At 36.6% G+C, this 15,713-nt stretch overlaps 1 protein-coding gene across 1 annotated transcript in view; it reads left to right on the top strand.

Annotated features, from left to right (window-relative positions):
- The window catches only part of Spt6 (transcription elongation factor Spt6), a 651,062-nt gene that overhangs the window by 417,706 nt on the left and 217,643 nt on the right, over positions 1–15,713 (top strand). Inside the window, exon 27 of the mRNA XM_090401053.1 lies at positions 10,860–11,027. Coding sequence (XP_090257179.1) covers positions 10,860–11,027 — 168 coding nt within the window. The remainder of the gene's footprint in view (positions 1–10,859; positions 11,028–15,713) is intronic.

The raw sequence follows: 15,713 nt of genomic DNA, 5'->3' as shown, positions 1-15,713 counted from the left end.
AAAACATGAAAGCACAAGACAATTACGACGCCATAACGAAAGGAGCTTCCAATCACCCACAAACGCAGTTAGGAGCAACCAACCACCATCGTTGATAACCACTGTCTGGTTATCAACCATTCGGATTACAATCTCACCCAAGGGAACCCTCACTACTGGAGAAAGGTTTAAATTACGACATTGCGCCGAGGTCAGTAAATAAACTAGATATAATTTATCCTATCAAGAGAGGTTTAAGATCCCTTCCCACTAATTTAGCTGCAAAATACAGATGGAAACTGCCTTTTTACTAATTTCAACCAAAAAATTAAGCAGCAACCTAAACAAAGCGGAAAAACTGGCCCTCAAATCCCTAAAAAATAACCGTGACATTATTATCACAAAAGCAGATAAAGGGAATGCCACTGTTATTTTAAATCGGACAACCTATATAGAAAAAATGTACCATTTGGTATCGGACCACAACACCTACCAATGGTAAATTGCAACCCCACGCAACGCAACAAAAAGAAAACAACTGAACTACTTAAATCAGTTAACACGTGGCCGGAAGAAACAATTAAAAAATTAATATCTCATTATGCCTGCACACCCAGAATTTAAGGCCAAAAATACACAAACCAGACACACCATTACGTCCGATTGTTGAAGGAATTGACAGCCCAAAGTATCTCTTAGCCAAAAAATTAGCAGCCACAAGGAATTGGTAGGTCAGTCTCCTTCCTACATAAAAAATACACATTTCATAAACAAAATTAAAAAAGATTACACCCAATGACTAAGATCTATTAGTCAGCTTTGACATAACTTCCATTTTCACCAATGTCCCAATCAATGATACTATCTTGCTCTTACAGAACATATTTCCACAAGACATCATGGCCCTCTTTGCCCACGTACTCCGCTCCGGATATTTCGTGTGGCAAAACAATTTTTACCTTCAAAAAGAAGATACAGCCATGCGCTCACCACTTTCTTCCCCCAATAGCGAACTTTTATGTGGAAGACTTTGAGCAATGAGCTCTAGAGTTGCCGTGCCTAAAGCCCAAAATGTGGCTCAGATACATCGACGATATTTTCGTCATGGCCCCATGGCTGCAAAGCACTAAATACATTCCTTAGCCACCTGAACAAACAACACAAACGCATCCAATTCACCATTGAAATAGAAAAAAAAACAACTCTCTTCCATTCCTAGACACACACACACTCATCACGTCTTCCTTCGGGCTGTCTCCCCTTCCCAGTTTACCACAAACCTACACACACAGGCCAGTACATACACAAAACTTCTTATCACCACCCAACACAAAAACTAGGGGTCATAAGCACCTTTAAACACAGAGCTCGAACTATTTGTTCAAATGAACAAGCTCTAGACCAGAAATACAAGATCATCAACCAAACAGTTATAAAAAATGGATACAGTATAAAAATCATTCACAAGATTTTCCACAAAGATACCACTAATAACAAAAAAGATTTCAAGAATGCTATTGCCATACCATATGTTAGAGGCATTTCCGAAAAAATAGACAGAACACTACACAAATACAACATCAAAACCACCTTTAAACCCCCGACAAAATTAAGACACCTGCTCTGTTCTTCCAAGGATCCTCTGCCACACCTAGCCCACCAAGGGGTTTACAAAATACAATGCACATGTACCATACATAGGGGGAAACAGGTCGAACCATCCCAATCAGGAAGGAGGAACACAAACGTTCACATAAAATACCACCATTTTGGAAAAAAACGGCCTTTCTGACCATGCACTCCAAACATACCACAGAATTGATTGGAAAGGTACCAAGTCCCTACTTCGCACCAAAACCTGGTTCAAGCGGAAATTCAAGGACTCATGTGAAATGTCAAACATGATACGAATCTGAATAAAAATGATGGTCTAACCACTCCAAGAATGTGGAGGACCCCTCTGCAACCTTCATAGCAATCACAAAGAAAAATCTCAATACAAGAAGACTTGGTGAAGTGTTTTTTTTTTTTTTTTCCTGAACATTCAATAGCAACCTGTACTGTACAAATCCAGAAGATAATCATAATATAACAATATGATCTCTATAATTCCAGAAGAATCTGAGTACATGAGGACTTTAGCAGAGTTTATTGTAGTTTTTATTGATAATTTTTTTTTTCTTATCACTAGAGGGCAGGCTAAGAAAAAGATTAATTAACAAAGTAGATTTAATTTACCTGTATAGAGTGCAACAGCATGTAGCTTGGTTCTTCTACACATGCATCTTTCTGATGATGACCTCAATACAGGGGTCGAAACATCGTTATTATTTTATTAATAATCAGTAAAATAATCTTTTCAACACGTGGATTAACATATATCTGTTTACCACCAAAGGATATATCATGCTACCTCCACTTTCTTTCTTTCTTTTTTTTTTTTTTTTTTTCATCTTGTAATTAGATGTATCTTGCCCTCCTCAAACAGCATCTCCTCTTCTAACTGAAACAATGTTTCCTCATCATTCAGAAGACAAAATGCTTGAGCTAGTTTGCAAGTTTATGTCTTCACCTATGAAAATGTTCTTAATCTGTCTGAATGTTCCATAACTGGATCAGTCAGAATTGTCCAAGAGGAGCTTGTTATGCATAATTTGTTTCTGTTATCCTCCCTCCCACCTTTTTATTTTTTTTTATTACAAATATCTAAATGTTTTGTGGATTACTATTAGCAATCCTCATGGGCTCACTTTAGTGAGTACGGGTATGACAACCTGAGGTACCTGATGCTGGACCATGCTTTACTTCATGTAATATACATCTGTTATATTATCTGTAGACTGGTCCTCTCCCCATTTTTCTTCTCTTCTTGCTCCTTACCCCCAATGCTATTAGAGTATTCGAGGTCTAGGGGTGAATCTTTCCTGTCTTGCATCCACCGAAGGGGGGGGGGGAGCTAGCCCCAATAGGTGCCGGTCCCAAGCCCGGATAAATGGCGAGGGTTGATGTCAGGAAAGGCATCCGGTCATAAAACTTCACTGCCAGCTCTGGCTATGATGAAATGAATCGAAAAGAAAGTGATACAAGGACTAGGGCATACCCCTTAAGCGACGCGCAGCCACATCGCCCTACAGCTGCGAAAAGTGGATAAGGGCGGGTACGGTTAAAGCGAGCCCTGCGAGTGGGAACATTGAATGTTGGAAGAATGACTGGAAGGGGAAGACAGGTGGCAGACATGATGAGGAAGTTGGACATTTGATGCGTGCAGGAGACAAGGTGGAAAGGGGAAAAGGCAAAGGAACTAGGAGACAGGTATAAATTGTTCTACTCTGGAGCGAATAAGGAGGGAAGAAATGGTGTTGGAATTGTGGTGTGTGGCAGAAGGAAGGGCAAAGTACTGGAAGTGGGTAGGAGGAACGACAGGATCATGCAAATGAAGCTGGGTCTTGGAGAAGAGCAACTGGTTGTCTTATGTGTATATGCCCCACAAGTTGGCTGCATACAGCAGAAGAGAAAAATGAATTCCGGAACGTGCTAGATGAAGAAATGGGGCAACTTGAAGAAAACGAGATGGTGATTGTTGGAGGAGACTTGAACAAACACATAGGGAGACAGAATAGGGACTGTGAAAGGGTGCATGGTGGCCATGGAGTGGAAATGATGAACCAGGAGGGAGAGAGGATTTTGGACTTTGCAGTAGCATTTGATCTGACAATTGTGAACTCCTTTTTTCTGTAAGACGGAAGAGCATTTGATAACATATAGAAGTGGCAATAATAGTTCACAGATTGACTACATTTTGACTAGAAGAAAACATCGTGAAGTAGTAACAAATTGTAAGGTGATCCCAACAGATCAAGTGACACAGCAACACCGGCTGCTGTGTGCAGACTTTAAAATAAAGTCGAAGATAAGAACTTTTGCAAGCCATGGGAGGAAGAAAATTAAGTGGTTTCGCTTAAAAGAAGAGTGTGAGGAACCGTTTTAGGGAGAAGGTGTTAGAGAGGATTTCGGATGGACTAGAAAGTGTACAAGACTGGTGGAGACATAATTCAAAAGTAATTCTAAGCTGTACAATTGAGGTGTTTGGTGAAACATCCAGAAAGTTTAGAGAGCAGAAGGAGGGTTGGTGGTGGAATAATAATGTACAAGAAGCAGTGACAGCTAAGAGGAAGGCAAAGCAGAAGTGGGACGAGTCGAGTGGAAGAGGGCAGAGAGGAGTATAGAGAGAAAAAGTGAGAAGCCAAGAGAGCTGTTGCACGGACGAAGGCCATGGCTTATCAAGACCTTTATGATCAATTAGAACAAAGGACAGAAAAAGATATATCAATTGGCAAAATGTAGAAATAAGGCATCAAAGGACATTGTACATGTGAGGCAGATCAAAGACTCTGGAGGAAGGGTATTAAGGAGGGATGTGGATATAAGAAACAGATGGAGAATATACTTTGAAGGGCTTTGAATGAAGAAAATGCAAGGACTTACAGAGAAGATGGGGAGCCTTATGAGGGGATGGTGCAGAACATTAGTACAGTGGAAGTGAAGGAAGCCATAAAGAGGATAAAGAATGGAAAATCAGTGGGCCCCTGACAGGATCCCAGTGGAGACATGGAAGGCACTGGGGGAAGAGGGAATTGACCTGCTGTTGGACCTGTTAATAAAAGTTTGTCAACAGGAAAATATACCTGAGGAATGGAGGGAATGCCTGGTTGATTGGTGACAGATGATGGGAAAGTTTCGAGAGAAGCAACGGGAGCTACATCTGGTATTTATTGATCTGGAAAAAGCGTATGATAGAGTGCCAAGGCAAGAAGTCTGGAGGTGTCTGAGGGAGAAGAAGGTACCTGAAAAATATGTCAGGTTGGTGCAGGAGATGTACAGAAATGTGAAGACAGGAGTTTGAACCTGCCTGGGAGAGACAGAAAGTTTTCCAGTGACAGTTGGCTTGCATCAAGGGTCAGCATTAAGTCTGTTCCTGTTTAATATTGTGATGGAGGTGGTGACAGAGAAGGTGAGAGAAGACGTGCCTTGGACTATGTTGTATGCAGATGACATCATATTGTATGCAGAATCAAGAGAAGTGGCAGCAGCTAAACTGGAAAGTACTGGAAGAGAGGTGTGAGACCGAGCAGAAGTGTGACAGAGTATATGTGTTGCAAAGTGGATGGCACCCAGGAAACAGGTCTGGAAGGAAATGTCATCAGGAAGGTCAGTGACTTTAGATATTTAGGTTCAACAATGAAAGAGGATGGTGAGGCTGAGAAGGAAGTGGGATGCAGGATACAAGAGCAGAATGGAGGAACTGGAGAGAGATGGCTGTAGTACTATGCGATAAGAGAGTGCTGATCAATCTAAAAGGCAAAATCTCCAGGACAGTAGTGAGACCAGCTATGACGTATGCTATGGAAACTGTGGCCCTGAGTTAAAATAGCATCAACAGGATGGAGTTAGCGGAGATGAGAATGCTTAAGTGGAATGGCAGTGTGACCAGAAAGGATCGTCTGAGAAATGACTATATAATGGGAACGGTGAAAGTTACAAACTTAGGAGCAAAGATACAGCAGGCAACATTGAAATGGTTTGGTCATGTAATGAGGAGGGAGGAAGAGTATGTGGGAAGAAAGGTCATGCAAATGGATGTGCAGGGGAGGAGGGAGATGATGGAGGAGTATTTGAGGATGAAGAACTTGGATGTGTCTACAGCCCAAGACAGGAGGTTGTGGAGGAGACTCACCACAAACAGCGATCCTACTTAAGTGGGAAAAGCTGCAGAAGAAGAAGAATCCTAGCTAGGCAAAAATTCAAATTTTGCTTCACAGTCTTTAAGGAACTGTTTTGTTAGTTTGTTATTGTTCATATCATACTTAATAGCTGATTTATGAGATCTAATCTCTTTTAGTTGCTTTTTCTTACCATATATTTTATCAGAATGAATTTGATTAATTATCCAGCTGAAGGGTTCTTACAAAATTTAGGGATCATCTTCTAGCAATAAACCTGGTCATTAAATTATGTATGGCCTGCATTATTATCATTATCTAAGCATGTCTCTCAGTTAATACTTATTAATTTACTTGTCATGTGAAAAGGTGACGTAATTTTAAGAGATCTTTTCCTGCATCAACTAAACAATCACCTAAAACTTAAAAACTTCAAATAAAGTGACCAAATTTGTCAAGATGATGGAGTGATAGTAGTAAGATTTTGTAGTTTTGTTGTAAACATCAGTGGTGTAAGACATGGTGATATCTTATCATTTTATATGAGAGAAAACAGTTTTCTCTCATAAAAGTATAAATGCACTGTTCAATTAAAATAGTTGGATAGGAGAGAGTTGATTTAATAAGCATTCCCACTGACAGGCATCGTCTAACACTTATTGTTAGATCCGAGTTCATGCATTGTGGAAGAATAACTGCCTGAAAGAAATTTTACAATTTTAATATATTGTAAGATATTTCAAGGCTACATTCATAGATTAAAAATAAGATGTGTTTATGGTAATTTGCTAAAATATAATTTGATAAGAGAGAGTTGATTTAATAAGCATTCCCACTGACAGGCATCGTCTAGCACTTATTGTTAGATCTGAGTTCAAGCATTGTGGAAAAATAACTGCCTGAAAGAAATTTTACAATTTTAATATATTGTAAGATATTTCAAGGCTACATTCATAGATTAAAATTAAGATGTGTTTATAGTAATTTGCTAAAATATAATTTGATAAGAGAGAGTTGATTTAATAAGCATTCCCACTGACAGGCATCGTCTAGCACTTATTGTTAGATCTGAGTTCAAGCATTGTGGAAAAATAACTGCCTGAAAGAAATTTTACAATTTTAATATATTGTAAGATATTTCAAGGCTACATTCATAGATTAAAATTAAGATGTGTTTATAGTAATTTGCTAAAATATAATAAAATTGATTGCCTTTTGCAGTATCCTGCATCAACTAAACAATCACCTAAAACTTAAAAAACTGTAGAGTGAATTTTGTTCACCCTACAAATTTGCATCATTGATCCTGTGACTAACAAATTTTGCATAATTTTCCTATCTGATATATTTACCTCAATTCTTTACTTTATGCAGATAATATCATACACCTAAATAAATTCAATATACTTCAACAAATTTACTATGAAATTCAGCAATCTTCTTCATTCAGGAATAAGTAGTATGTCTATTGATCTTTCCATCATCTCTTCAATCCTCCACAGTCTGGCTTTCTTCTAGGATGGTTGTGTAAAATTAATGTTAATGTAAAAAGATGGGATGGTAAAAGATGTTTCTTCTCTCATTTGTTTAGTGCATGGTCTTTCCATATTTTTCTGTATTCATCTGTTTTGTCATTTAGAATATATACGCTGATGTAAGAAACATAAGGATGAACAGTATTTATGAAGATTACATCTGCAAATTCAGGTGAATTAGCTTGTGATGATTTCAGGTAGAAAGCAGGTACGCATTCAAATTTTTGAATTCTGGCAAAGGGGGTCACGTGATACCATTTAACAGGATAAAAGTCAAAATGCTGCGCTAAGCAAATTGTGTTTAAAGGAAGCCCTTTTGGTGAAGGAATAGAGTTACAAACTTGGATGTCTTGTAATGTCTCAAAGACATCATCTAAACAATTTCACGCAGGGAAGAAGGCCGCAGAATTACTGATATTGCCAGAGAGCTTGGAATCTCACATAGTGCTGTATCCAGGCTCCTGGCAGCATTTAAAACCAATGGAATGTGTTCCAGACATTTGCTAAGATGTTTGCCCTTACTCTACCATGGAGCATGAAGACAGATTTTCGGTTATAACTTGTGAAGGGATAGAGTTACAAACTTGGATGTCTTGTAATGTCTCTAAGACATCATCTAAACAATTTCACGCAGGGAAGAAGGCCGCAGAATTACTGATATTGCCAGAGAGCTTGGAATCTCACATAGTGCTATATCCAGGCTCCTGGCAGCATTTAAAACCAATGGAATGTGTTCCAGACTTTTGCTGAGATGTTGCCCTTACTCTACCATGGAGCATGAAGACAGATTTTCGGTTATAACAGCAAAATATAATTGCATTGCTGCACATGCCAGCTCTATTCAAGCACAAGTATGCAGATATCTTTACAAACTGTGACAAGATGTCTGCAACAAGTAGGCTTATCCCAAGGTCTTTTGTCTGTGTCCTTTTATCCACAGCTCATTGTAGAGCACGTTTTCAGTGGTGTTGTATCCATAAAAATTGGACAAGGCACCAATGAGTTACAATTGGTAAAAGGGACTATGAACGATATTGCAATGAAGTACTTCAACCTCCTGTTCGATTGTTCCTGTGGTGCTGTAGGCAAAGAATCCATTTTTATGGATGACAATGCTACAATGATACTTCTGGAGGCCAAAGATATTAATTGAATTGAGTGCCCAGCATGCTCCCCAGATCTCAGATCTCAACTCCATAGAACACATTTAAAACGCAATAGGGAGATGCATTGCTGCTTGAAATTCCCCTCCAGAAAACAAACAAGCCCTTATCCTTGCTCTGAAAGAGGAGCGGGCCAGTTTGCTTCAATACTTCCTGAATCACTTGGTGCTAAGCATGGTACTATGTTGTGAGAGCTGCATCGCAGTTTTGGTGGATATATTCCATATTGAAATGTCTCTCCACATACTTTTCTGTAAACACTGTACATCGATTCCAACTACATCCTTAGGAAATTTGTAACCTTTGCTAAAAACGTTTTGCAATTTAATTTGTACAAAATTTATAACACATTTTTTGTGTAATATAATTTATATGCTTGCAATAAATTTATGTCCACATTTGGCTGTAGTCATGAAAATTTTTCATATACAGGTAAGAATGTAGTTTATCCTTAGCTTTTGGACACCAGTGTATATTCAACTTTTCTAATATTTCTTCATTTCTGATGTAATCTAATCTTATGATCTAGTCTTGGAATTTCATTTATGTAGTAGTTTTTATTCTAATAAGATCCTTGTTGTTTAGAGTCCATACATTACTTTTTTTTTTATCCATACATTACTTTATAGAATTTTGTTTGTTTCTGGTTTTACATTTTAAAATTCTTACTGTTCCACTTCTATTCTAAGTCATTTAATGGTCTTTCAGAATAATTACTCCAGATATCAAGAACATCTTTAGCTTTGCTTTTCATGTCACTTTTACCTCTCTTTAATCAGTAATCTTTGCTTTTTTTTTCCCCATAAGTGTGTTTTTATTATCTTCTATATTTTTAATATCTTCCCATGCCTTTTGCATATATCTTAGTTCTCTTACATTTTTCTCTATATTCTTTCAGGATATTTGCTGACTTACTTTCTGCAAACTTTCAGTATGCTTCCTTCTTTTTTCAGGATTGATTCTTTAGAGTCTGCCATGGAATTCTTTTTTTCTTTTTTTTTTCAATATTTTTCTGCAAGGGTATGAAAATTCTATTTTCATATCCTTGCAGATAATTCCCACCACATGTCTCTCTAGCTGAATCAGCCATTATTTTCTTCAGTTTTCCACCGAGACTCTAAAGTTTGGTTTTTAATTGTAAACTCTTTCATTTTTTTTTCTTTAATATGTTGGTCTGCAGTTCACCTGTAAAAGCTGCATGACTTTAGTTCTTTTTTTAATATTTTTATACATACATTTTTTTAGTATGATATTACCGTATTTTTCCATGTATAAGACGATACTTTTTCTCAAAAATTTTTAGACCAAAATTTGGGGGTCTTTTTATACACGTTGGGGGGGGGGTAACCGGTTGAGAGACCCAGAGTTGCTGTAGCAAAGCTGTCAGTGCTATTCTTTGTGAATAGGCTTCCGCCAATCACTGGCTTTTGTTAACTCTATCGATTGACTTCATTAACGGCTGATTCTGAATAAACCAATTAGAACTCTGAAAGCATTCATGCGTCTGCAACTCGTTGACGGGATAAAGTTAATGCATTAACAATATTTTGAGCACTAGCCCATATAAAAGTCCGAAAATAATAAAAAAAAAAAAAAAAAAAAAATGAAGAAAATGATATGCCTGGAACTGAGAGTGATGCATAATTTCTTAGTATTTATCTTAAAAATATTACCCAATTAACAAATATACTTTATATTTAAAAAAAATATCAAATGTGTTCTGTTTTATGTTTAAAATATTGATTTTTTAATTTTGGTTTCAAAAAAGTAGGGTTCATCTTATACACGGGAAAATACGGTAATTTTTAATCCACGTAAAACTAAGTGACGTCCAGTTTCGCATCTCCGCTCATTTATCCTGAACCTCTGAAGATTTCACTATCAATGAGAATATGGTCAGTAAGATTTCTTTTTTTTTTTTTTCTTATATCTTCTCTCCATGTGAATTTGTTCACATCTTTATGTTGAAATATGAAATATGGTACTAGTGATTACTAGCACCACTCTCGATGTCCTGAACAGAAATCCAGCAAGCACTTACCATTAATGTGAGGTTCCCCCTTTCTCCAAATTTTCGCTAAACATTTCTGTACACCTGGGATTCATTTCCTATCCTGCTGTTTAGTTCTCCAATTAGCATCAGCATTTCATTTTTCTTTTATGTATAGCTTTCTTCTGTAGTGACTTGAAAAATTACTCCACCTTTTCCTTAATAGAACTTTCTGGGACCATATGCACAAGTTTCATTGTCAGTTCCCTGATTCAATGTCCAAAATTTATATATGAAACTTAATTTAAATTTTTTTAAAAAAATAAAAAAATCAAGTTTTTTTCATTATAGCTTTTCAAAAAATATATTGTAGCATATGATTACTGCATTATCTGATAATATTTTATTATGAATTTTGTAATAAACTAAATATGATTTCTTTATTGCATTCAATTTCCTCCTCACTTTTTAGGATCAAATTAATAAAGAGGAGCTTCTTAATGCATTATATTTGGAGTTTGTCAATAGGACCAATGAAGTAGGTGTGGATTTTAACAAAGCTATTACACATCCTCACACTGCTCATCTGATTCAATTTATTTGTGGATTAGGACCAAGGAAAGGAGGCGCTTTTCTTAAGGTATAAATACCATTAATATATTTGTGCTGTGTGTCATATCATATATTTCTTCAATATTGATTTCTGAAAATTTATTTTTTATTTCTCCTGCGCCATCAGAAATCGCAGATAAGGTTTAAATATCTTTCTATAAAAAAAAACACTTCTCTTAGCATGGAAATACTCCTAAATCTCAACACTCTATCAAGCAACGTAAAACTCTATTCTACAGTTGTGGCAAACTATCCCCTTAGATCATATAGGTTCAATCTTTATGAGCAGTGCATTGGTATGCAGGAATCAGGCAAATTATTTGACAAAGAAAACAGTTTATTCATACAAATCAAGTTACAGTAAAGGTTAATACTAAGCACACAAAAATAATTCTGACTCTATCTTCTCATTAACATTAGCTTGGATCTTTAACTATTCAACTTAGTTCAACAAATTCTCACTACGTACACAGACTAAGGTAATAATTGCTCCTACACTTAATTCATATATTAGAAATGACCTACTATGCTATAGAACAGGCAAGTTTAAACAATAGGTAACAATAAATGCTATCTTATCTCACAAGTATGCAGGTAAATTCTCAATGTTTAGCTAATAGCCTTCAGTCCTTAGTAATACTAACAAATAAATATGCTAAAGCAATTCTTGCCTTTAGTTAATCAGAATATAGAATATATATAGAAGACCTTGCTTGGTATTAAATCATCTAGGTCCACGTCGGTGGATCCTTGAGATCGTTACCATCTATTTCATTCCAATGTTTCTTTTCACACACGGGCATTTTTTTTAAACATCAATGGGGCACTTATACTGGCTGCTGGAAGTCCGGAACTTCTTCTTTCACTGCTTAATTGACCCATCTAATTTCTTCGGGTATCTGTTGACTGGAACGAGTCCCTTGACCTAGAATCAGCGAGACATACACGAACCGGGAGCCGGAACAAAAAAACTGGGCAAAAGCCTGCTTATCCAGCGACGACCATCAATAACAGCCTCTCCTCTCTATTGGTCCTCTGGCTACCTGCAACAAATGTTTCCCTGACGAATTCCCGCTATGACGACTGACCTTCTCTGACAAAAACGTGACCTGCTCTCCCCCCCCTTTTTTTTTTTTTTTTTTTTTTTTTTTTTTTTTTTTTTTTTTTTTTTTTTTTTAAAGCTGCTCCATTGACCTTGGATTTTGCTACCCTTTCATTCCCTTGGGTATTCACATGGGTCTGCACCCACCACCTTTTTTCGTCGCTGTGTTAAGGCGGGAAACCTCATACAGTCTTGACCTTCGTAATAGTGATAGCCTTAGGTCTTATTTTAATCCGTCTTGAATATTTCTTTGTCTTAAACATTCTCTTATTACAATTCTTTTGTACATGTTTTTCTTTGTTCTTTGTTGTTGTTGTACAGTAATTCAACAGTCAGATATTTACAAAAAATTACAAGTAAATCAGTCTAATTTAAATTCCTAAGCAAAATCAGTATAGAAAGAATTTAATTTAAATTTCTGTCTATACAAGATTTTACAACATGCCTATCTGTTGCAAATTGTTGTGACAAATTGAGCCATCCCAGGTCAACAGTCAATGATACCATATTGAGATGGAAGCACAGGGAGTCAACTGCATCTGCTACCTGCAGTGGACAACCACCACACTCACCAAAAGTGACCATATGGTGTTATGAAGGATAATATGTTAAAACTGGCATTCGTCGGCTGACATGCTGAATGCAGAGTTTCGGGATTATGGAGTTATGAAGCAACAAACCATGCTACACATACTAGTGAGCAATATGTGCAGCATGGTTTGTTGAATGCATGGAGCAGATACCTGGTGAAAGTCTCTTACTAGAGTGCATAACTCCAACTATGAAATTTGGAGGTGGCAATGTGATGGTATAGTCCTGTTTTTCTTGGTTTGGCCTTGGATCCCTGTTTGTGATGCCATGAACATCCATTGTTCAGAATGTTCACATACTCCGAGAAGTATCTGAACATTCTGGAGAATGCAATGTTTCCTACTTTGTGGTGTTTCTACAGAAATGACCATTGTCTCTTTCAGCAAGACAATGCACTATGTCATAACTGTCACTGTGCTGCTCTGTTTGGTTTTTTGACATGTACGTCACCACACTTGACTGGTGGTGGTGGGGGGTCTGCACCCCTAACTCCCATGTTGTTCAAGGGTCAATATATATATATATATATATATATATATCCTATTTGATTGTAAGAATGAAGATAATGAAAAAAAAATGTAAACCAGATCTAGCAATAGAGAAATAAATGTAACTGCTATTTGATGGAGCATGTTAAAGTCCAAATAGAGCCTACCTTTAAAAGTGCGTGAGTCGAATTCATGTAACTCGGGGTATAATTTTGAGATATAAATTATAATAATTTATAATTTTGCATGTAATTTATAATACAAACATACAAAATATTAGTTAATTGGGACCAAAGATTTACAAAAACACCTATATTTTTTAAGAAATATAATCATGATTTTAGTTTTTCGTACATAAAAAAAAAAGTTATTTCAATGTCGATGGGTTCATAAAATCTAATAGACTCGTCTGATGGCATAATGTTTTTTTCTTGTCACACAAAATTTCTTCATAGCAAGCCAATGATTTTTTTTTTTATTCCTTGCCTTGTGGCTACAATTCGTTCCTCGTTAGAATCTATGTTCCAAAATCTGTAAACCTTTCTTAATTAAGCTGAGACCTTTGTTAATTTTGCAATTGTCATGTGCTTTTCTGGTTGAACTGGATCTGAGGTTTCAGTCTCTTCAGTAGTGCTTTGCTCATGCATTTCTATGAGCTCGTCGATTGTAAGCTCCTTATTATGCGAGTCAAACAGCTCGCTGACATCTTCACTATCAATTTCTAAATCTAATTGCCTTGCAAGGTTGACAACTTCTTCTATTGCCTTAGCAACTTGATCAGTTTCTGGCAACATTTCCGTTTCGCATTTAAAAAAGGATGGACAAAGTTTTTTCCAGACACCATTCAAGGTTTTTTGGGAAATTTCACCCCAAGAATCTCCGACAATCCTTACGGCATCTAAAACATTAAACTGTTTCCAAAACTCTTTAACAGACAGTTGCTCATTTTGCCTCATAGCTTCATTCAGACTTGCAAATGAACGCCATGTGTAGTATGCTTTGAATGTTTTGATAACTCCTTGGTCCATTGGTTGAAGTAAGCTGGTTGTGTTTGGAGTCAAGAAAATGACTTTTACACATGGGTCAAAATCAATTAAAGTTGCAGGGGGGTGACCAGGTGCATTATCAATAATGAGCATAACTTTAAGCAGAATTTTTTTAAACTGGCAATAATATTCAACTTAAGTATGAAATGGTGACCAAACCAGTCTTCAAAAATAAAAGTTGTCACCCAAACTTTAGAATTTGACTTCCAAATCACTGGCAAGCCAGCTTTAGATTTTTTTTTTCAGAGCTGTTGGATTTTCGGAGCGATAAATTAAGAGAGGTTTTAACTTGCAATCACCATCTGCATTTCCACCAAGTATTACTGTCAACCGGTCTTTGGAAGCCTTAAAGCCAGGAAACGTTTTTTCTTCACATGCGATGAAAGTTCTCTTAGGCATATTTTTCCAGAACAAGCCGGTCTCGTCTACATTAAATATGGTTTGACTGCTATAGCTACCTTCCTCGATGATAGCTTGAAGTGTCTCAGGAAAAGAAGATGTAGCCTCTTTATCAGCGCTTGCCGCTTCTCCACTCTCCACGATGCTGTGCCAGTTACAGTGATTTTTAAATTGGTTGAACCAACCATTACTGGCCACGAAATTTTCTTCTTTGGCCGCTTCTCCAGCTTCTACTTTTAGCCTCTCAAAAATCAGCTTGGCTTGGCTACATATTGTCATTTGATCAACTGGACAATTTTTTACTCTCACTTGATTATCACACCATAATTTAAGCATTGTTTCATCTCACCAATAATCCCATGACGTTTACGAATTATGCTTGAATTCAGTGATTAGGTATTTTTCACAGCAGCAAGAATTCTTTCTTTCTCTTTTATGATTGGTCTTACTGTGGATTCCTGTAGATCGAACTTCTTTGCTAGCTCACAAATTTTCATTCCGCCTTCAAAATCCTTAATAATGTTGAGTTTATTTCCAAAGTCAATGTTTTTCTTTTCTTTCTAGCTGTAGAAGAATCGGACTTGCTTCTTTTGGACGACATTATTATTTTTTTTATGTGATAAAATTTTTATTAAGAACATAACATTAAACAATCGCAAGGTTTGTAGACTATAAAAATCGTGTATGAATGGAGACTGCACGAAACATGTCAGTGCTTGTTCGCAGCATGTGCAACAGTGGCGAATGCAACTGGTGCCGGAAAGATACGACTAGTAGTGAAGCATGAAGCGGGATGGGAATACAGTGGTATCTCGTTAGTCCGAACCCTCCAGTAATCCGAACTGCGGTTTGAAAGAAAAAAAAGTTTTATTTATTATGTATTATTATTTTGTGTACTATTATTTTTATTTAATAATTATTATTTATTTTATTATTATTACAGAGAATTTTTTTTTTCCATACTGTCGATTGTACGGTTATAATGGAGGCCTATTTTGATTTATTCTGTTCACGTTTGCTTTTTTTATACTGCACAGTACGTACTGTATTGTCAGTATGAATCACAAATATATACAAAAAGAGGAAAT

The sequence above is a fragment of the Typopeltis vanoorti genome, chromosome 11, assembly GCF_054136105.1.
Source record: "Typopeltis vanoorti isolate ZY-2024b chromosome 11, IOZ_Tvanoo_1.0, whole genome shotgun sequence".
In the NCBI taxonomy this organism is placed as follows: domain Eukaryota; kingdom Metazoa; phylum Arthropoda; class Arachnida; order Uropygi; family Thelyphonidae; genus Typopeltis; species Typopeltis vanoorti.
The sequence above is the reverse complement of the archived record's forward strand: the minus strand, read 5'-3'. Positions and strand labels throughout refer to the sequence as shown.